The 23,775-nt window shown below is 37.3% G+C and overlaps 1 protein-coding gene across 16 annotated transcripts in view; it reads right to left on the minus strand.

Moving 5' to 3' along the window:
- Positions 1–23,775, minus strand: part of LOC105034902 (uncharacterized) — a 57,088-nt gene that overhangs the window by 17,045 nt on the left and 16,268 nt on the right. For all 16 annotated transcript variants that reach the window (XR_830260.3, XR_830257.3, XR_830258.4 and 13 more), the window contains exons 12-14: positions 15,952–16,610; positions 15,590–15,780; positions 15,006–15,309 (exon numbers count right to left, since the gene is read on the minus strand). Coding sequence is in view for 11 of the 16 variants with exons in the window: in XM_010910223.3 (XP_010908525.1) it covers positions 15,006–15,309; positions 15,590–15,780; positions 15,952–16,610 (1,154 nt within the window). In the remaining 5 variants the exon portion in view is untranslated. The remainder of the gene's footprint in view (positions 1–15,005; positions 15,310–15,589; positions 15,781–15,951; positions 16,611–23,775) is intronic.

The raw sequence follows: 23,775 nt of genomic DNA on the forward strand, positions 1-23,775 counted from the left end.
ATCGATTTTTGTTTTCAAATCCGCCGCCGCTATGATCCTTCGATCCGATTTGCAACCCGATCCTTCAACTGGTATCAGAGCCAGATTTGATGTGATCATTGATCTAAATCAGATATTATTCAAATGAGATCTAAAGTTGAATGTAGATCTAAAAGGAGTTTTAGATTGGATCAGCATGCTTTTATATATACGAGATATATATACTTGTATATGAGATATATAGATTGAATCTTGCATATAAAATATGTAGATTTAGTTTGTCTTGATAGCCTAGTACTCGGAATGGGTACATCACCATGGCCATCCGATCATAAGAGGAAGCAGGGATTAAAGTCCCTCTCTTGTCCAATCAATGGGTTCTCTTATGGCATGTAGGAGTGCCGCTTGTGATGTCTCATGAAGAAGAACAACAAAAAAAAAAAAATTATTTTTCTGCAAAATCCTAGATCCAAAAACCCTAAGATCTTTTATTTATGATGCATGATTAAGTTGTTTAGATCTGAAAAATCATTTTCTTGTCTAAACTAGAACTTTAGTAATGCATAAATGTTTTTGAAACATTGAAATCTATGGCTGGCACGCCTGTCGAGTCGACTCGAGACCCTGATGAGTCAGCTCAATTTGCAGATGAGCCGACTTAGTTGTGCAGGCTGAGGCTTACAATGTTCTGTTCATCACAGGTGAGTCGACTTAGTCTCAAAATTGAGCCAACTCATTGTGATAAGTCGACTCGAATCCAAGATGAGTCAACTCATGTCTATGGATAAAATTTTTGTATAAGATATAAAATAAAATATTATTTAGATCTGAAATTATTTCGACATCTAAACTAAACCCATGTTCATTATGCACTTAATTAAGAATTAAGATATTAAATTAATGAGATCTAAAATTGAGAATTTAAGATCTAATTTCATTGCACAAAACATAGGGTTATGGGTGTGGATAGCTTAATCAGGTCTTATTTGAGCGGTTGATAAAACCGAATCAATTGTTGACTAGGATTAAGTCAAGTGTGCTCATGACCAACCCAAATAGTTGTAGACTGATCAGATCGATTAACAGCCATATGTTGTCGATCAACTCTAAGACCTAATTCGACTCAATGGTTCGAGGCTGACCTATTCAATTCTGATTGACCAATTAGTATCTAAGGCAAGTCTAGATCATGGTTTTTAATTAGGATCATGCTTACCTGACCATGAACAAATAGTATCTAAGGCAAGCATCTGCAACCCTCCCAACGATCACACTTATCTAGCCAGCTTGGGCGATTAAGTTTTGAATTGGGTTGCCTTATAATTCGAACTAGCCCATGCCACTAGATTAGTCATAACAGTTATGACTAATTAAAGATGAGACCTAAATTTAGAACCTCCTCAATATTGAGGGGTCTTCCACCGTTGTAGAGTGTCGTGTCCTCTCCATTGTTGACTGTTCTCGGCTGGATACAGGGTTCAGTTGTATCAGGAGAGAAACAACCACTCTATATACAGGGTGGAGATGGAATTGAGCCCAAGGTCTATCAGATAAGGGTTCAATGACGGCTTCACTTGTACTTAATGGTGGGTTTGACTTAACTAAGAAATGAGGTCAAGATCTGTCAGGTGAGATCTCAGGACTTAGAGACCAAATTTGCTGTAATTTGCTTGAGAAGTATTGGACAAGAGTTGTCCACCCATTGGTTGATATATTTATTAAGATCCGTTAGATTAGGTGGTGTGCCAATCGGTGGGACCGCAATATCCACTAGAAATCTTAACTCGTGAAAGAATTTCCACTTCCTAACCCGAGTGTTAAGATCCGAAGAAATAGTGGGAGCTCCATAGAATTAGTGGGAGCTAAGTTTGTTTTTAAAATAAATTTTCTAAAGCAAACAAAAATCAATTACAAAAATCTAACTAGAAACTTCTCTCTGCAGGAAATTATCTGTCTCTAATAGTCTAGCCCGCATATTTGAAATCAACCAATTATTAGATTACAACTGTAAGGATTGGCTAAGATACTTGAAAGGTATTTTGAGTTCCAAGAAGCTAGATTGTCTTTGACCAGAAAATGCCAATAAGGACCTTGAAGAGTTCAAAAGACACCTTTAGAAGGTATGTCGGACCTGCTCATGATGGAGACTAACCTAACGGTTTCTTCTGCCACCAGCTAGGTAATAGACTTTGATTCTAGTGTATACTTGTGCACTTCAATATAGGATCTTAAGGAATGTAGAAGGTTGAGGTTAGAAGAGATGATCCTACGTATAGGCAATGGAGCAAGAGTTGCTGCTATGGTCGTAGGGATCTATTCTCTTAAACTATCATCTGATTTTTGTCTAAAACTTAGGAACTGTTACTATATGCCTAAAGCGAACAAAAATTTGATTTCTATTTCATACTTAGCACAGGATGATTATGAAATTATTTCAATAAGGATCATTGCACCATTTATTTTGAAAATAAAATAGTTGCATGTGGTCACTTAATCAACAATCTCTATCATTTGCATATTGATGTAGATGAGTCAATTAATTTATCTGAGCAAACTGTGAGTGCCGTTGGATCTAAGAGATCTAGAGATGAGATTAACCTAAAGTACATGTGATACCTTAGACTAGGTCATATCAAAGAAGAAAGGATTAACAGACTGATGAAAGATGGTCTTTCATACTCATTCTCGAATGAGTCGATTCCAGTCTATAGTCCTACCTTTAAGGTAAATGACCAAGCTATCCTTTGTAGGACACAGGGAAATGACCACTGAGGTACTGGCTCTGATACGTACTGATGCGTGCAGCCCATTTGATGTGCCGTCAGAGAAGGTTATCTCTACTTCATCACCTTTATCGATGATTTTTCACGGTACAGATGTGTTTCTTATGAAACACAAATCTGAAGTCTTTGAAAAGTTCAAAAAATTCAGATGTGAGATAGAGAAGCAAACTGAAAAATCACTTAAGGTACTTCAATCAGATCAAGGAGAATATCTAAGTGAAGAATTTCTCAGTTACCTCAAGAAAAATGGTATAGTCTCTCAATGGACTCCACCTGGAACCCTCAGCTCAATAAGATTTCAGAACGAAAAAATCGGATCCTATTGGATATGGTTTAATCCATAATGAGCTTCACTGACCTCCCTTTATTTCTTTGAGGACACGCTTTAATGACCGTCAATTTCTTAATTAATAGGGTTCCTTTTAAACCCATTCCTATCATACCATATAAAATGTGGTATGGTAAGAAGCCGAATTTTGGTTATCTCAAAATTTAGGGATGTCCGGCCTATGTCAAACAGCAACAGACGAACAAGTTAGAGATTAGGTCTATAAGAGCTCTCATTTTACAGGATACCCAAAAGAATCTTTGGGGTACTATGTTTACCTTCCGAAGGATCACAATATGATTATGAGCTGGCATATGCCAAATTCTTGAAAAGAGATTTTATCCAAAATGGGGGTAGGAGGAGAAAAATTCAGCTCGAAGAGTGTCTCTAATGAGCAACGAGTCATAGAGCCTATGGAACCCATTCCACCTCGTAGATCCAGTAGGATCTCACATCCTTCAGAAAGATACATGGGTATGCTGGAAGACGATATAGAAGAAATATTCCTCATGGGTGATATGGATCATGTTGATGATCCTAAAACTGATGACGAGGCGATGTTAGATATCGACTTCGAAAAATAATTAGAAGCGATGAAGTCAGAGACTGACTCAATGCATACCAATCAGGTCTGGACCTTAGTAGTTCCACCGGCAAGAATAATTCTTATTGGGTGCAAATGGATATTTAATAGAAAGATCATCTTGGATGGAAAAGTAGAGACCTTTAACGCGAGGCTTGTGGCTAAAGATTATAGTCAGTGCGAAGACGTTGACTATCAGAAAATCTTTTCGCCAATTGCCATGCTAAAGTCCATTCGGACACTGCTTGCTGCTACAGCAGCTCATGACTATGAGATATGACAGATGTATGTGAAAACTGCCTTCCTGAATAGATATCTTAAGGAAGATATCTATATGGAGTAGCCTCTGAATTTCACGTCCAGTGATGGAGATCACAAGATCTGCAAGCTGCAAATATCCCTTTATGGACTAGAGCAAGCATCTCGGAGATGGAATACTCGTTTTAATGATGCGATCAAATCGTTTGATTTCATCAAGAATGAGGAACCGTGCACGTTCAAGAAGATCAATGAGAGGGCTGTCACATTCTTCGTATTGTTCATGGATGACATCCTCCTAATTGAGAATGACATTTCCACGATGACTTCTATGAAACTTTGATTGTCCAAAGAGTTCTCCATGAAAGATCTTGAAAAAGCATCCTATATTCTAAGAATAAAGATCTATAGAGATAGATCTAAAAGGATGCTTGGTCTTTCACAGCAACTGTACATAGAGCAAATGCTGAAGCAACTCAGCATAAAGAATTTCAAGAAGGATCTGTTACCCTTCAGACATCGAATTCATCTCTCTAAGAAGATGGCACACCTGAGGAGATTCAACGTATGAGCAAGATCTCTTATGCTTCTGCTATAAGAAGTCTCATATACGCTATGCTATATACTCGACCTGATATTGCTTTTGCTGTGAGTGTCACAAACAAATATCAATCTAATCCAAGTGAGGAGCACTGGATTACTCTGAAAAATATCCTTAAGCACTTAAGAAGAATTAAAGATCTCTTCTTGATCTTTGGAGAAAAAGACTTGCGGGTACAGGGATACACAAATTCAGACTTTATGTCTGACATTGATGATAGAAAGTTTACATTAGATTTTGTGTTCCTGTGTAACAGTGTTGCGGTTAGCTGGAAGAATTCCAAGCAACCGATTATTGCAGATTCTACCATGATGGCAGAGTACATCGCCGCATCGGAGGCTGCTAAAGAAAGATTCTGGTTTAAGAAGTTCGTTGCGAAGCTAAGTGTAATGCCATCAGATGTCGTTCTACTCTTCTGCAACAACAATGCTGCCATAGTGCTCGCTAACAAATTAAGGTCTCATCAGAAGTCCAAGTACATCGAGCGATGATTTTATCTCATTCGCAAATACTTCGAGAAGAAGTTCGTCGAAGTGCAGAGAGTCAACTCCATAGAAAATGTGGTTGACCCACTAACCAAACCGCTGAGCCAACTGAAGACTGAAGCTCACCTTGAGAAGATGGAGCTTAGGTATATGGCCAATTGGCTTTAAGTTAAATGAGAGTTTGTTAAGTGTATGCCCTAGAAACCAGATTAGCTGACACATGTATACATTCTAGAAACATAATTTTGTAATTAAATATTTTATATATTAATAAAATTTAAATTTTTATCCATTTATATCTGTGTTTATTATGTCTGTGAATCGTTCATTGAGTTAATGAGTATAATAACATATATTCTCAAGAGTTGAGAATTTGAAATATGTGTTATTATTAGTTAACTCATAAATTGCTTTCGATCATAGGATCATCATGGAGATGGTGATTGATCCGAAAAGATTGATGCATGATCGCTTTCTTAGGATAGATGAATCTTGAATCTATGGTGTGGAGACCCCAGAACGAAAGTGCAAGTACTTATTATAAACAAAGGTACTGAACATGACCAATCCCGAGTAGTTATAAGGATATTTACCTTCTCGTCAGTGACATACTCATAGCTGCAGTAGGGCATTTAGTTGTCTGATCTGAGGTGCATTGACAGTTCACCTTAAGGGTGCTGTAGTTTGACTATACCATAACTCAATCTCCTAGCCATATGGAGCTTTGAGGTGTATGTTGGCTCCAGTATGTTCATTATAGGAATTGGATCGCACCAACATGGATTCTATCAACCTCAATAGAAGAGTAGTCCTATTTAGATTATAAGATTGAGTCCTAAAGCCCTGACTATGACAGTGTGAATGATGGAAAGGTGTTTCCATAAGGTTTCATATCGAACTCAAATCGATTGATTCTAACATATAACAGGGATGAGATTTGACGAGTAATCCTTAATCTGTCCTGTTGGGACTTATGATAGAAAAATCGAATCACACAGTAACTACACCTAGAGGTTTATCCCTTCAGTTCTGCTGGCTGGCCACTACATATTGCTAGATGTCACTGGTGGATTGTGAGAGCTCGCTAGGATCACTCTGGATCGATAATTTTTGATGGATGTAAGTTAAAATTATTCTAGCCCATTGAAAGGAGTTTCAACGATACTATGATGGATCATGGAATATCTCACTACCAAACAGAATTGAACTTATGGGGTCACACAATAAGGGATTTAATCTTGGATTGATCCAATCAGACTTGCGAAGTCACAATTGGATTAGGATTTGATGAAATCCTATTGGATTTAGGCACATCATGCTAGCACATGGTTAAACCCAAATTCTTCTCTAGATTTGATTCCTTATTGGATGAGGTTTAGATCAAGTCAATTGCCTTAGTCCTAACCTAATCCATTTGGGTTTAGGGGCACTTCATTGGGCGCCTCAATAGGATTGGGTCAAGCCAATTAGTTAGCTCATTTCCTCTTTTTCTCCCTTGACTTGGCGCAGATTTTATGAAAGGGGCGCATGCCACCTCTAGATAAAATCAAGAGGGGCACACGCCTTGGCATGTTCCAGGTACGCTCACTACTAGAATCCATGTGGAGGAATGAGAGAGACACACGCCCCTCTCTGATTTCAGCATGAGGAGAACGGAGAGAGGGCACACGCCCCCTCTCTCTTGCTTGGATGAGGACAAGTGGCTGCCAAGTGTTGACGCCCACTTACTTATTTGGAATATATCACATACCATTTAGACCTGATTTTCTTGGAAAGAAAATCAGATTAAATGGAAAGTGTTGTTATGTAATAATAACCAGCCATGTAATCCCAATTGATTTGAATTTGAATTTGAATCAAAGGGTCTTTTAAAAGGAGCCTCTTTTTAGGGTTCAAGAAGAATTAAGAATTTAGATTTTTTAGATCCCTTTCTCTGTGTCCACGCCTTCCTCTCCTCCACTCCATTCAACGCCTAAGCGTTGGGCGTCCAACATCCCCACATGCCTGAGGTGATTGGGCAATCCAGTTCTATGCCAAGAGAAAAGCTACAGTTTAAGAGTTGATATCGCGCAAGAAGGAAGATCAAGTATTAATCTAGGATCCAGAAGAGCTAAAGATCATTTTGGAGAAGATAGATCTACCAAGAGAAGGACGATCCAAGATTGATCCCGATGGATACTTGTAGAGGCCGGACACGTGCGCGGCTCAACAGCGAACCTCCTTCAGATCTATGAAAATCGGATTGCGGTGTTCATCTACCCACACAAGATGATAATGAGCTTACACAATTCTTTTGCATGCTGATTTATATTATTTTTTGTAATCTGATTTAGATCTATGCAACACGTGCCAGATTAATTTTTGTTTTAAAATCCGCTGCCTCTATGATCCTTCGATCCGGTTTGCAACCCGATCCTTCAATGAAACTCTCAAGGAGAGAGTCCTTCTGCAAATTAAATACCTACTTGATTTTGGTTTGAATCTAAGGGGGTGTTTGGTTCGTAACCGAAATCGGAATGGGAATGAGAATCGAAATGGCTTGAAATCGGAATCGGAATGGCCAAATCCTCCGAAGTGTTTGGTTCGTGACCGAAATCGAAATCAAAACCGAAATTGAAATGAAAATTTAAATCCATAGAGGAGAGTAGGGATTGAGTTCTATATAGATTGAGCCATTCCCATTCCATCCTGTAATCAGAATCGGAATGGGACTCCTTCCAACCAAACAGTTGGAATGGGAGTCATCCATTCCGATTTCGATTTCAGACCCCCACTCCCTCCAACCAAACACCCGCTAAATTGATTTAGATTTTCAAATAAGTCAAGTATTTAATTGAATCCAAAATCGTTTTGGATTTTTGAAACCCAATCTGATTCAAACTCAAATCAAATCTAATCAAATTAAATCTAAATTTAATTTGACTAGGACTCAACCCTATTATTTTTTATCAAATCAAATAATCTAACAACATTTGCAAACTAGTCCTCCTATAACTTATTAACTCTTAGTAAATCCTCCATGTAACTTTTACATATTAGTCCAATCATCAATCAAATTGATGATTGAATCCTTTTACGATTCAAAATCGCTATTCGGCATCCCAATCAGTCAGAATCTCTTTTATGTGTGATCCCGTAGGTTCTATTTTGTCTGATAGTGAGACATTTTGATCTCCATCAAAATATCATTAAAACTCCTTTCATAGATTGAAACAATTCCAACTCACCAATTGAGAATTATTGACCATCAAAATAATTTTCGTTGGTCCCACATCCACCAATGACACCTAGCAGCATGTAGTGACAATCCAGCAGAATGAAAGTAATGAACTTCTAGGTATAGTTTTCGTGTGATTCAGTCCTTCTATCGTGAGTCCCGACTAGATGGAAGCTATAAAAAATTTGTCACACCCCATCGTCTGTCATATGCAAGATTGACTCGACTCGGATTCATTTGTGAATTTTCGTGAAAACTCTTTTCTAGTATTCACACTTGCTTCAGCCGAAGACTTTCTGAACTCACTCTCGCAAATTGCATAGGACTTCTCCTTTTCTATTAAGATCGATAGATCACATCTAAGTGCACTCTGTTCCTACAATGAATCTACTGCAGCCAATATACACTTCTAAATTTCATATGACTAAGAGATCGAATTATGGTGTAGTCAAACTATAGTAACCTCATTGTGAACAGCTAAGGCACCACAGGTCAAAGAACCATTCACACTACTACAGCATCGAGAAAGTCACTAACGAGTGAGTAGACATCCAAGTGACCTCGTGTTGATCACGTTCGGTATCTTTGTTCTCAAACAAACACCTACACTCTCGCTTCAATGTCCCCAAACTGTAGACTCGAGACTCATCTATCCTAAGGAAGCAATCCGTGCACCAATCTAATCAGATCAATCAACATTTTCGTGATAATCTATCGATCGAAAGCAATTTGAGAATTAACCATCAATGATACATATCTCACTTTCTCAACTCTTGAGAATATATGTCATCATCTTATTAACTCTGTGGATGATTTATGAACACATATACTACATGAATGATAACTATCTGTCTTAAATAATTAGGTCAAGTACGAAATTATGTCCTAAAAAAAATTAATATGTCAGTTCGATTGGCTTCTAGGGTATACATCTAACAAACATATAACTAGTCATATAGTTGTCCTATAAAATTTTTCCTTCAACTTAGCAGGTATTCTATGTTCACATGGAGCTTTTCCTTTCTATCAATCCAATTGCACATCTCCATTTGAACCACCATGCTTTAGTGCTATTGATAAGCATCCAATCTCCACTTCCTCACGAGTAATTCACCTTAAATACCAAAATGATGACTATTAGGAACTTCATAATCCTCAATCTTCATTCCACTTTCATCTCTATTTTTAATTATATTAAAATTACATTTCATATATTCCGTCTTTGTCCTAACCTAAAACCTTTACATTCTAATGTACCCTTCAATACTTCTAACCAAGGTTAACTATCTTACCAGACCCATATCAGTACCACATAGATATAGTATCGGTACGCCTAGTATAGAGGTTGGTTTGACATACCAAGACTCGATATGTCCTGCATACCAAGTTTTAACTCCACACTCGTAAGGTATGGTATGCTCGGTACGGGATTGTATGCACTAATATAGCGAACCTTGTTTCCAACTTATGAATAACGTCAACTTTAGTTTCATCCAGCAAGACTATATCATCCACAAAAAGCATGCACCAAGAAATATCATGTTGAATGTGCCTAATAAGCTCATCCAATGCAAAAGGATAAGAACTTAGAGCAGATCCTTAGTTTAAACCTATTACGATTGGAAACATACTAATATTATCACCAATATTTCTCCTATTAGTAATTGGGCCATTAAAATGTCCTTGATCATATTAATATAAACAACGAAAATTATTTTCAATTGTAACACCCATCCTAAAACTTTTTGAAGGACTCTATTATATGCTTTCTCTAAATCAATAAAAACCATATAAAGATCTTGTTTCTTTTCTCTGTATTTCTCCATTAAACACTAGAGAAGAAAATAGCTTCCATAGTCAACCTTCCTAGCATAAAATCGAATTGGTTCTCCAATATTTTTGTGTCATGTCTCGATCTACACTCAATCACCCTATCCCAAAGTTTCATAGTATGACTCATGAGTTTAATACCACAACAGTTGGAGCAATTTTGAATATCACCTTTATTCTTTTAAAATGGTACTACAGTGCTCTTCAATCATTGGACATATTCTTGGTCTTTAAGATCTTATTATACAAATTAGTTAACCAAGTTACCACTCTATCACCTAAACACTGCCAAATCTCAATAGGGATTCCATCAAGTCCAACCACTTTTCCTATTTTTATCTTTCTCATACCCTCCTTCACCTTAAATACTCTAATTTTACATATATACTTGATATTTCTATCCTCAATGGAACTAGTAAGGTGTCCTAAATCATTTATAAGACTTTTATTGAATAGCTTATCGAAATAACTCCAGATCTTTCTTTGATCTCATTGTCCTTAACCATTTTTTTTTATTTTCATCTTTGATACATTTAACTTGAGCCAAGCCTCTAATTTTTCTTTTCTCTTAGTCTTGCAATATTACATATATCTTTCTCTACATCCTTAGTTTCTAACTTGCAATATAACTCTTCATATATTTTAAATCTAGCCTCTTGTACCACTTTCTTAATTTCTTTCTTTGCCATCTTACAGCTTTCATATACTTCTCTATTCTTTAATCTAGGTAGTCCTTTATAGCGTTCTCTTTTAACCTTAATAACTACTGTACTATTTTATTCCACCACTAAATTTTCTTACCAAATAGCTCTTTTTCCTTTGATTCTCCTAATATCTCTAGAGCCACTTTCTTGACACTATAAGCCATCTCTTTCCCCATGGTGTTGATTTCCCATCTACACCCCATTTTCCTTCAATGATCTTTAGAAGGTTGCCTCCTTGCAAATTCCACCACCTAGTCCCCATGTTCCTAATTTCTTTACACCTCTTCCATTTCCTAAGACACGCACCAAAACTACCAACCTATATTGTCTAGTTAAACTTGCATCCAATATAAATTTACAAACTTTACACAAAATTCAATTAGTCTTTCTAGGAAGGAAGAAATCTATTTGATATTCACAAGTATAGTTTTTCTAGTCAGCCATTGGTATAGCCAAATATATGTCAAATAATAAAAAGTACAAAATTCTGCTCAAGAAGCAAAATAGTATTGACAAATTACCCAAAAAAGGGGAAGCAAAATGTAAAACAAAAGATCACACTACAACCATCAAAATAGAGGGTTATATCTTTGTTAGAAGATGGTGAAATTTCCAAAATACAGGGGAGATGCTTTCAAAAGTTAAATGAGCAAATTACAAGAGAGAAAAAATACAAGGCAAAAAAGGAGGGTTGTATTCTTATCACCTTCCAGTGCACAATGAAACACACACAATAGTATAGAAAATTATCAGGTAATGATGAGTTGGTTTGGTTTATTAGGATATCCAATGAGATCTTGAAATTCCAGAATATAATTCTATAAATATTTTCATATCAACTTATTAAGTTATAATATGTGTAGAAAATAGCATTGAAGATCTTGAAATTAAACTTGTATTGAACACTGTAACAGAAGTGGTCATGAAGCTTACAACTTATGAGGAGCAAAATTTTCTGATAAACAGTTTAGCTATATGCCTTAAAGGTTATCCTTCAAAACATTATTTAATGCATTTGAATCAAATACATTTAGGGGAAGGAAAGGAGGGAGAAAATACCCAGATCTGGCTTGTATAGAATGAATGTGATACAGTACAGCAAGAGATAATACAGTCAGTGGTCACAAAGAAGAAACAAACCAAAGGTGTATAGCTAGATCAGTCAAGTTGAAGTATTTGATAACATAAGTAGGACAAGCATAGAAAACATGTTACTCTTACTGCAGGTAGGACAAGCATACACAATATGTAATAACTATAAGCACAATCCACAAATAGATGAATATATAAATTATAAGAATGGTGTATAACCTATAACAAAGGTTATGTCCTGATCTATATTAGTCGAGTCTGGCTGTCTCCGATCAGAATGGTGAGATGCTGGGTCATGGAACAGATATGGATCTCTGGAACTTGAAGAACCAGGTTGTCCCGATTGGTGCCAATTGGTAATGGCTGATATGAACTATTGACCGCTATAGTAGCATCAAAAAGAGATATCCATCCTCCTTTTCCCTCTTTGCTTCCCACATGGGAGGAAGAAAGAAAATGGAGGAGAGAAAGAAGGTAAGAGTTCAAATTCAGCATCTATTGATCAGATCCAGATTAGAACATAAAAATCTCCTCTCCCACCTTATTTTTCCTGTTTTCCCATTTTTGTCTGAAAATCAAAAAGGAAAAAAAAAAGAGACAAGGGGAAACCATGCCCTTTTTTTTTTTCCATTCAGCTGGAATTTTTGATATATTGTAGTTTTGCAATCAACGTACAATGCCACATTTTTAAGCCGTGTATTTTATTTTGACATAGTTATCTTTGGAATAAAATACTTATTAAAAAAATTAATTTCAGGGAAAAAATTGTTAGCATGTTTGTACTAAGACATGCACATACTATCATATTATATTTGGACTACACATGCCACAAGTTTATTGTTATTTTCTTTAATCTTTTCAAATCAAACCAAATTGGTGCCAGCACTCAATATCAGCACCATAAACACAATAAAAGCCTTAAAAGCCTCTCTAATCGTAAACTATGGCCAAAGCAAATCCCAAAAAACTTCAATAACAATGAAAATGACAAGCAATATAGAGAATAAAAAAATAAAAACATTTTGGAGTCCCGATGAATTAAAAAAAGCTAAGACATCCCAACTGTCATATCGGTACCATTTTGATATCATACTAACCCAGTCCCTGACTAATTCAGGGTCCAAGACTGGGAGTTGAAACCTTCATGTGATATTAATAAAAGGATGAACACTGCTGCATTGTGCGCATAAGGAATCATTGCAAAAGAAATTGAAAATACTGATCATTGCTGAATTGTAAAAGCACTTAGCAAGAAGGGATCAGAAAAGACATTTTAGTCTATTGAATCCAAAAGCAAGTACAGGACTTGTACATATTATGTATTTTGTTCTCCTTTTTGGAAAAAAAAAAGATTTCTATTTTTACTTGGTTGTTATAGCAAGAATGAGATTCATATTTTGCAATCAAGTCGATCTTTGGAATTATGTCTAGGTACTCTCAAAACTTGTTTTTAGAGAGAGGAACACCTTGAAAATCAGGTATACCAGCATCCATTTTTATTTTAGGGCCTCATCTTTCCTTTTGCTCTTTCTAGCCTTTAGACATGGATTTTGAGGCTGCTCTGGACAAGCAAACCATAGTTCTTTAGTCCTTGCCATACCAACATCAGCACTTCAGCCTACCAGGTCCTTGCCTTGTATTGCTGCACACTGTATTGCCGTACCGCAAATTTAGCCATTCTTCCTTGCAGATTGGAAGAAATGGGCCTAATGGCTCTCTAGATCACCCAAGGAGACACAAGGACATGCTTCAACCGATTTCTTTGCCAAGTATCATCAAGTTAGGAGTGGAAGGCTCAGATCTATGGCTTGAGTGATGGTTTTACACTCCAACTCAGTGCCAGCACTCGGTTGATGGAGTGGAGATTAAGGGATCACAGGACATGATGGTGCCTTAGGATATGAGATGTTGACATCCAGCACTCACAAGTGATTACTACAGTTTATATTTGTGTGGGCTATTATTTAGTGTGGGCCAGTTGTACGCTCTGCGCCTTAGTTTTGCCTCGTACAAACTGTTGTTTATAATCTTTGGGCTCAACCAACTTCTTGACCAATGAGGCAAAGGTGGTTCAAGGAGCTTATTTGATGTATCTTATGACCCTATTGGCTGTTACCATCAGCAAAAACCACAAAAAAAAACAAGAAAGAAAAAGTTGCTGTGGGGAGAAATTACCTTCTAACTTTATCAAAAATTTGTATACAGAAGGGGAATACTTGTTATCAAAACCATAGTATTTGCGATGGTATGCCATGTTACTTCATTGGAAACAATGTTTATTTCACTTTAATACTACAACAGTGCTCATAAACAGTGAAATTTCTTGAAGATAATTTCAGATAGCGCATTTCAATCGAACTTTTGGAGGAAGGATTTCCTCACTTTCTTAATCATAAAATTTCTAGATGACCAAGACTCCACACAATAAGAGATACAATTATTACTATAAAATGCTAGTATGCACATGGGTACATTAGTATTCTGGGACTTGGCACCATTGACAGAAAGGGGAATGTTGGTTTCAAACACACTTATCACAAGCAACACAATTTTTTTAAGATAATAGTGCCTATTTGAGTGAATTTGTTGCAATATCGGAAAAATGGAGGTCATTAGTGAACAAAATGATGGAAAATGAGAGAAATTTAAATGACAATTTTGAAGCAAAAAATATAACTTTGGCAGTTTACTAACAGAGAAATAATTCAAACTGATTGCATTCAAATAATTGAAATTACCATCATACTGGATGAATTTGTCCATATTCTAACATTATCCATCTGTGCATAATAGCCAACTCTACAACAGACGCAAAGCAATCTGAGTATGCTATCCAATGTATTGCAGCATAACATTAATTCCATGAAGAGAGCTATATTCTTGTCGAATTGCAAAAGTCATATATATTTTTTTGTGGGAATATCTCACATATAACCAGTAATCAAAGTAGATTACAGATACATAGAACACTGGTGCAACTAATGCAACCACACGAAGAGTAAGCAAAAAGAGAGGAATGCATTATGAAGATCAAGTCATACTCCAATGGATGTTTATATAGCTTGACAGAGCAACAGAGGAAACTCACACATTTATCACTTAACAGCTCTCTCAAATTTATCTCAATCCAGATTGAAGAACATACCTCTAAATACAGTTCTGCCAATTCATCAGTTACATAAATTGCATTATGTTGCAAAGGCTTTGGAAAGTTTGATAGTCTTTCCATGTAAACTTCAAGTTCATCATGAGTATCTCTTATTCTTCCAGATGGAATATCCGAAACCCAGACAGTTTCAGGCACAGAAAAGTTGAGAATGCCAGACAAGTGGACGTCAACAGCGGTTTTTAGGAAAAGGAACAGGCTGTGCGGATGAGAATGAAGCTCCGACAGGATATGCTTACTCTCGCTACTAAATTGGTCGATGACCAAAAAAAAGGTGCATTCCCTGCATCACACAAACCCATTAAGTAGGACAATCATAACAAAAAGAATTGAATGGAAAAGCCTAATTTTCAATATATGCAAATTAGAAAGGAATAAATGAAAAGATCTTGAAATAATAATGGAGGCAATATGCATTGGAAAACTTGATAAGACCTTGGAATAATAATGTAGGCAATAAGCATTGGCTTTATGGTGTTAGCTTTTATTGTGTACATAGTGTGACTGATCAAATAACGTAGGCAGTAAAAGCCAAAACCATGAAGAGTTATCTACAGTTTTACCTGCTCAGCTTGACCAGCTCAGGTATTCGAGAAATCACTGATGATCGAAAAGATGAAGCATCAGCATTCTTTAATTGTACCAGCATTTTGTTTATAAAAACAAAAGCATGGACAGGTTCATTGAAGTCCCTCATATAACTATCTAAAGCAGCAATATACTGGCCCGTGATTGCATGTATTAAGCCACATGCCTGCGATTTAACATTAAAATCAAGAATTTTCAGAACAGAAAACCAAGTGACCATAGTAAATATATGTGCTAGAAGATCGTCTGGTACAAAAACCATGGAAAATAATAATCTTGTCATTCAAAACTGCATGATTCTGAATGAAGATGAAAAAGAAACAAAGGAATACGATACCTGATAAAAATTAGCCTTCATGCAGAGATGCAGCACATCACCATACTTCCAGTCAGTCTGAGGAACCACCTTCAAAAGTGTGAGTACCTGTTTCTCCTTCTGAGAAGCTACAGTTTTCAGGCTGGGATCATATGGTGTCAGACCGCATGATGTCAAATATTCAAGAATATGCATTAACACTCTTTCAGAAATATTCACTTGCTTACAAGAAATAATAAATGCAATGAACTCAAGTATATGACCTAAGTCCTTTTTAGAAGGCCAAACACCCATATTGTCATCCATGACAAAGGTTCTCACCACATCAGATTCCAAATCAAGAACTTCTATAAGGGTGCTGGTGATATTCTGTACCATTACATTCTGATAGTCTTGGCTCTCAAAATCAATTTCTTTTCCATGTTCAATATTAGATTCAGCCAAATCAGTCGAGGAACTGTCTATTTTTTTGGGCTCCTTTTGTGTGAAAGAACATCTAAGAACATCTAGAGTTGCTTCTGTGTCCAACCACAGAAGATAACATAGGTTTGAGCACCTTCCAGAATATGACTTCAAACTTTTCATTGCTTGAGAAGTAGAAGATCTGGAATCCTCCAGTAAAAAGTGCAACAATTCTTTTCTAACTGAATGAACTCGGGAAAGAGGAAGAGTACCATGTCCTGTAACCAAAAATTCTTTTTCTTAAGCACAACCCAGTAGATTTCATGATATTCCAATGCCATTTATAACTTGTAACAAAATAAAAAACAGGGGGAAGCTTATTGAAGACCTCTAATCATCAACATATATTGAGTAATAACTAACAACCATATATTTGAAATTGTATTTATAAAATTGTAAGTGCATGGCATCAAGAGGCCATGTTTAATCAAAGGATTGTATCAGGATCTAGTACGTATCCAAAAAAAAAATATTGAATAAGGGATAAAAGATAACATATTCTCCACCAAATTTTAATGGATGTTCTTAATCATTGTAGTACCTTTAAATGAGAGTCTCACTTTTTACTCCAACGAACATTTTGTGCATTGTCTTCCTAAGGAAGAAATATAAGTCCCACTTGTTACTTCAATTAACATTTTGTACATAGTCTCCCTAAGGGAGAAATAACAGCCAAAGTATTTTTATAAAAGTTTGGTAGCTGTCAAATTTTTGCCCCCACCTTGTCAGAGCAAGTTTATGGATGTTGCCGCTGAAATCTGGGACTTGATCAGAAAAGCTAAAGCAGTGGAGTGTCCTCCCGAAAGAGAATCCTACAAGGCAAGTCCTAACTGGAGCTGGCTCCGGTGGAGATCCTCTGACGCTCAAGTTAAAAATCAAAAAAAATAGATGAGAAAAAGTGTAGAGAGACTGTTCACACATAGCTTAGAGGGAACCATTGGAGGTCTTTTTGTGGGCAAAGGTTAGAAAACCATTTTAGGCAAGTTACGTGGGCGATTTAGGCACGATGTGGCAAGATTTTCGTCCGAAATTTTCGAGATCGGATAGTTACACCCGCCTTATCAGTTCCAAAACCATTGCTGGTGCCTTTGAAGTTTGAAATAACGGCGCGAATTGGGTTGGATCGACTTCTGTCACTCAGACTTCAATGTTATCGATGGGGACAGGTGCCGAAAAAAGAAACGGCTGGAGTCAACTACGTTCAGTAAAATGAGACCAATGAAGGTTGAAATGCGTCTGCAGCTGAAGTTGGGGGTCGGCCAATTCAAATGTCCGATTATCTGCAGATGCTGGTCAGATGTTAGATATCGACTGTCATAGAGGCTAGGACAGGCTTGATATCGGAGTCGAGATAAGGCCAAAGTTAGGACCGGCTGATCCCAAGTGTTCTGCTTAAGGGGGGTCTCTGGGCGTTAAAGATCGTCAAAAGCCGGAGCTAGGATCGGGAGGTTCCAAGTTGTACATTGAATGACTTCAGATGCTTCTTGTAGGGAAAACGTATTCCTTCGGGGTCGCACCCATTACTGACTGCGCTGTGACATAAATCTTACATATCATATCATCTATTCTTCTGTTAATCCATATCTTCGGCCTAAGTGATAAATTTTTCTCCAACACATGCTTCCTACCCCCGAGTTCGATGCGGACGAAGGAAGTACATGAGTTCAAATTTGCTGAAGACGTGTTGTCCTTCCCACTGAAATGGCACTTGTGGTTCTTGGGTGGAACAAAAGGTCATATCAACAAGTAATCATGATAGCATGGAATGCCATACCGTCCCGTACCACCCCGTACCGCCCGTATCGTACCGTACCGGTCTCGTATCGGTACGTCATACCGAAGTGTACCGACATTACCGTACCGTACCGAACCGCGTACCGACATTAAACAGAATTTCATCGGTACGGGGTCCGGTACCGGTACGGCGAACCTTGCATGATAGGTAGGCAATTGGCAAAATTCGAAAAGCAATATGCCTTGTTTTCCGCACAAATTATTAATAGACCGACTGACGTCTTCTACACGCCAATAAAATTGTGCCAAATGTCAGTCATCGGATGGTTGGACAAGATTCGATAAAAGTCCGAAAGGGTTTGGAAGCATGAAAGAAGAAGGCAGAAAACATCACCTCCTTTTATAGGCGCAGAAGATTTTTCGGAAACACAAAAGAAGGTAGGAAACATCACCTCCTTTTATAGGCACAAAAGATTAAAACCGTCCGAATATCGAATCCTGTCCAACCATTCGATAACTGACATTTGGCACAATTCTGTTGGCAGGCAAAAGATGTCAGTCGGCCGATTAATAATTTGTGCGGAAAACAAGGCATACTGCTTTTTGAATTCCACCAATCGCCTCCCTGTCATGATTCCTTGTTGATATGACCATTCGTTCTGCCCAAGAACCACAAGCATCGTTTCAGTGGAAAGGACAACACGTCTTCAACAAATCTAAACTCATGTACTCCCTTCGTTCGCACCAAACTCGAAAATAAGGGGGCATATGTTGGAGAAAAATTTGTCACTTAGGCCGAAGACAAGGATTAACAGAAAAATAGATGATACGATATGCAAAGTCGATGTCACAGCGCAGTCACAAATGAAAATATGCGACCCCGAAGGAATATGTTTTCCCTACAAGAAGCATCTGAAGTCATCTAATGTACAACTCGAAACCTCTCATCCTAGCTCCAACTCCTGACAATCCTTAATGCCAGAAACCTCCCTAAGCAGAACACTTAGGATCAGTCAGTCCTAACTTCAGCCTTATCCCGACTCCGATATCAAGCCTGTCCCGACCTCCGTGATAGCCGATATCTGACATCTGATTAGCATCTGCAGACAATCGGACACCTGAATTGGCCAACCCCAGACTTTAGCTGTAGACGCACTTCAGCCTTCATCGGTCTCATTTTACTGAATGTAGTTGACTCCAGTTGCTTCTTCTTTTCGGCATCTGTCCCCATCGGATGACACCAAAGTCTCAGCAACAAAAGTCAATCCAACCCAATTCGCGCCTTTATTTCAAATTTCAAAGCCACCCATGATGGTTTTGGAACTGATAAGACAGGTGTAACCATCCGATCTCGAAAATTTTAGACGAAAATCCCGCTTCATCGTGCCTAAATCGCCCACATGACCTACTTAAAATGGTTTTCCAACCTTCGCCTACAAAAAGATCTCAGAGGACCCCCTAAGGTATGCACGAAAAGTCTCTCTACACTCTTTCTCATTTGTTTTTCTGATTTCTGACTTGATCCCCGCCAAAGCCAACTCCAATCAGGACTTGCCTTGCAGGATTCTCTTCCAGAAGAACACGCCACCGCTCCAACTTTTTTGACCAAGTCCCAAATTTCAGGGGCAACAATGGACAAATCTTGCCCATATTATGTTAGGATTAGGTTATGAAACCAAAAAATAAGATCCAATGATCACTAGGTTTCTAGAACATAAACGATCCACTTTCTTGGAAGCGAGAGACCTAGCTATTTTCCTTCCTTTAAATTAAACTAGCATGATGGCAAGAGACCCAAATACAGACCAAAAAACCTTGAAAGTAATCCCCAAATAGAAGAAAATTTAGATGGCAAGAAATTGATTTATCCAAAACTAAAGATAAAAGGAGCTATTAAGATCAACCTCCACATTACAAAGGAAAAACTAATTCAAAAGTACCATATGCCTCCAATCTTCCATTCATGCATATATAAGTACATGCATGTGTTCATGCATACTCTTATAGATAGATGCATAGACCAAGAAACGGACAAATAGATGTTGAGCAGGGTGTGAGATGCTTGGCATCAAGCTTCCTACAAGATTTGAGGTTTCAATCCTATTGGTGCAAAACAAATAGGCATTTCAAATTGAGGATCCATGCTGTTAAACATAATCTACAATTTTTATATATCTTTAAAAGAATCATGTGCGGGAGGACTAGTAGCTAGATCAAGTGGGCAAAAAATCGATAATACTAATAGAGCTTGTGTGTTAAAAAGTGTAGGTCTTACTAATTGAGGGCCCATATGAATGATCTTGATCTGAACATCTTAGAACTCGTACAAACTAAAATTTAATTATTTTGGAATTCATCTAAATGTAAATAACATCAAAACATTGTATAGTGCCAACTAATTGTACATATGGTTGCAACAATTTGATGTATAAGTAGGGAAATGTTTTAAAGTGTAGTGTATGCAGCCACATATGCACCTGCACATACACATGGTCCCTTGATCACACATACAAAATTAAACCAGGATTTATTGACCATGAGCAATTGGCAAAATGGTAACTAATTCTTCCTTCCAACGATCTACACAACGCACAAAAGAGGTTTCACATCAATGAGAACCCGGAACCAACTTGATCTTTTTGAAGTGTAAAATAAGTTTTCCTTTGATAGGTCAACTAAAACTTGAGTTTCGGTGGACACAATTCACTCACAAAATTCTCGCAATGAAGCTATTTTGTTTCTTATTAGTAAAGCAATTGTTAGCACCTGATTGCCATTACATGGCAAAATTATTATCAAATAACAAGAAACAAGCCACGAAGGTCTGATAACAAGTTGCATTCATCCACTTATGAAATATTAAGTACCAAAAAGATAATCAAATAAAAAGGCACCAACTACCATCTAATAATCAACTGTCAAAGCTTGCTCGTTGAAAGGAATCTCATAGATAGTAACAACAATTTTCTAAAGGTCTATTGATTGTTTGAAGTATCAGAACATACTGGTGGCACATTTACCTTACTCATAGGGAAATAGTACCTGGTATGCACTGTCATACCAAGCGTTGATACTAATGGATCATGGATGTACTACCCAGAAACTCAACCTCTACCAGTTGGGTACTGGTATGGGTACTGAAGCAAGTACTTGAAACCTTGTACTGAAGAACCTACCATAAACCTTGTATTGAAGAACCTAACATTCTTTCAGAACATGATGCTCTGTCCACGAGCACTTAATCATATCTCTATTTCTAGTCCAAGAAGAAGGCTTTGTGCAGATTGGTCAGAGATCATTAATCTAATAAGCAGAACTTCCAAAATTCCTTTGATTTCTCTGATGATAATGTTTGTTTCCCTCCCAATAACTTACTGTCATTCAGAGTCTTCAATTGCCAAATTTAAGATGTACAAGTCATTTCAGCTTGTTTATGAAGGTCCCTATCACCAGAACTACCTGCAGCAACCATGCAAATATGTTCACCATCCCCATAGGAATTGGATAATTGGAAAGAAACAGACAAGCTAGAAAGGTCAGCCATTGACAAAGTTAATCTAAACTCCAGTTTCTTTAGAAACTTACCAGAGATAGGGTGTTAGTCCTGCATCCTATTCTTACAGCAAGAGCAATGTCTTGAGGTACACACAGAGGTTTTGTTCTTTTTCCTTCCTACTAGAAGGCCAAGTTCCAATTCTTGTTTCTCCATCAACATTCATGCAGATCCTATCTAGGCTGAACTTCTTTATTTTGTTTCACACACAGATAACAGAAACAAAACCAAGTTGAATTTGCTGTTTGTTCCCTGCCATTTCTGCAAAGAATTAAAGATTGATTTAAATTCTTGGAAATAGCTACAGCTTAGGAGAAAAGACCTAATTTCTAAATGCCATCACCCTTCCTCAGAGGCTTCCAACAGCTCCCCAACTAGAAAATAAAAAGGTCAGTAAAGGTATCCTTGCTCAACCTTAGTAAAAATAATAACTGCCACAACAAAAAAAAAAAAATTGGTCATGTTGCAATATTCCATATCCTTCCTTACCACAATATCTCGAGTGCAAATACCAAACAAAATCAAAAATTCCATTTGGCAAATGTACCCTTAAGGAAAGTGATCTCTTGGCGCAAAGGATCTTGCAGTAACCTTGGTGGCAGAAAGAGATGAGAAAGTTGGAGAGTTTGCTGGAGTTTCCTGCACCAATTTTTTCTTGGGATTTTTTGGGCTCTGTTTTCTTCTCTGAAGCCAAGAGAAATGCAGCAGCAGAACCTCTTATTAGGCTCAATAACAGCTGCCCAGTTCCCAACAAAATGGGCTCAAATATGGACAACTAGACGGGCCGTTAGGCCCACAGAGACTTAAAAAATAGGCCTAAAACCAGCCTCAAATAGGGCTAAACCAATCAAGCCCAATTCATAACCCCAACCATACCCACATTGCAACTAATTTAGACCATGATCTAACTCAAGTCAACCAAAATGGATATTAAAAAAAAAATAGACTTGATCTTGCTTCTAGCAAAAAGCCCATGTGAGAGGATTCGAACCCATGACCTCCTAGAAAACCAAGCCCATTGCCAATAGATTGCGCAACATTTTGTGAGAACCATGCAACTAAAAGTTTAAGAACCTTTCTTTTGAAACTAGCTTATTAAAAACACATCGTGGAAACCAATATAAAGAACTTCATCTTCAGAATATAGTCTCAATAATTCCTGCATATGGGAAGAGGAGGAGAACCGGTGTTGACCACAACTTTCGCATTCGAATCAACTTCGAAAAGTACCCAATTCGTTATTTCCTTTTCTAAGAACAAGAAAGAAAACCGATAAACTTAACACCAACTTAATGTCCATTGCCATAGTCAAAAGTAATATTGAACAATAAATTTGCATTCTCTAACGGCAGATATACCACTAGGTCAAAATCAGAAAGTGGGTTCAAACTGATGTCTCACAACTACCAATATATTTATTCACCTCAAACCTTCAATATTTCTAGCACACCCTCTTCAGCTATCTTTGCATTCAATAGTTTCCAAACAGAAAATGGGGCATGTCTATCTTGATGGAACACAGTTGATTCAAGGAAAATATCACCTCATTAGGGTTCCCAAATCACATCCAAACCAAGGACAACTCATGGTAGCACTCTTCTTTAATTAAAAGAAGCATCATTGATACATTATTTGCACAATGATGTGCTGTAAAGCCTATCTAACAACCACTAGATTTGAAATAAACGATTACAACAGACCGCAGGATCTCTACAATTAAAACACATTACAAACTAATCTCCTCTTAGAGTATTTTCTAATAAAGCTAGCTAGAAAGATTTCAGAAGGCAAAATAGTATCTGCAGCCACATCGGGAACCCTATTCAGGTCTCTCTAATTTTCATCAAAGGTTGAGTTCCAATGGTCTAAAGTTGTCAAATAAAAATCATTACTCATTAAGGAAAAATAATAGATTTCATCCATCCAGTCAAAAAGCATATGATATTTGTTTCTTCCATACAAACTCCATTAGTTAAGGTTTCAAAGTTTTATTTCATGGTTAGGAGCGTCCATTTGCATCTTGACCTACAAACTTTTGTCACGATTATGACTGGTACCTAGGAAGAATATGAGAACGGAGAAATGGTGCAATAGTT

The sequence above is a fragment of the Elaeis guineensis genome, chromosome 5 (assembly GCF_000442705.2).
Source record: "Elaeis guineensis isolate ETL-2024a chromosome 5, EG11, whole genome shotgun sequence".
In the NCBI taxonomy this organism is placed as follows: Eukaryota; Viridiplantae; Streptophyta; class Magnoliopsida; order Arecales; family Arecaceae; genus Elaeis; species Elaeis guineensis.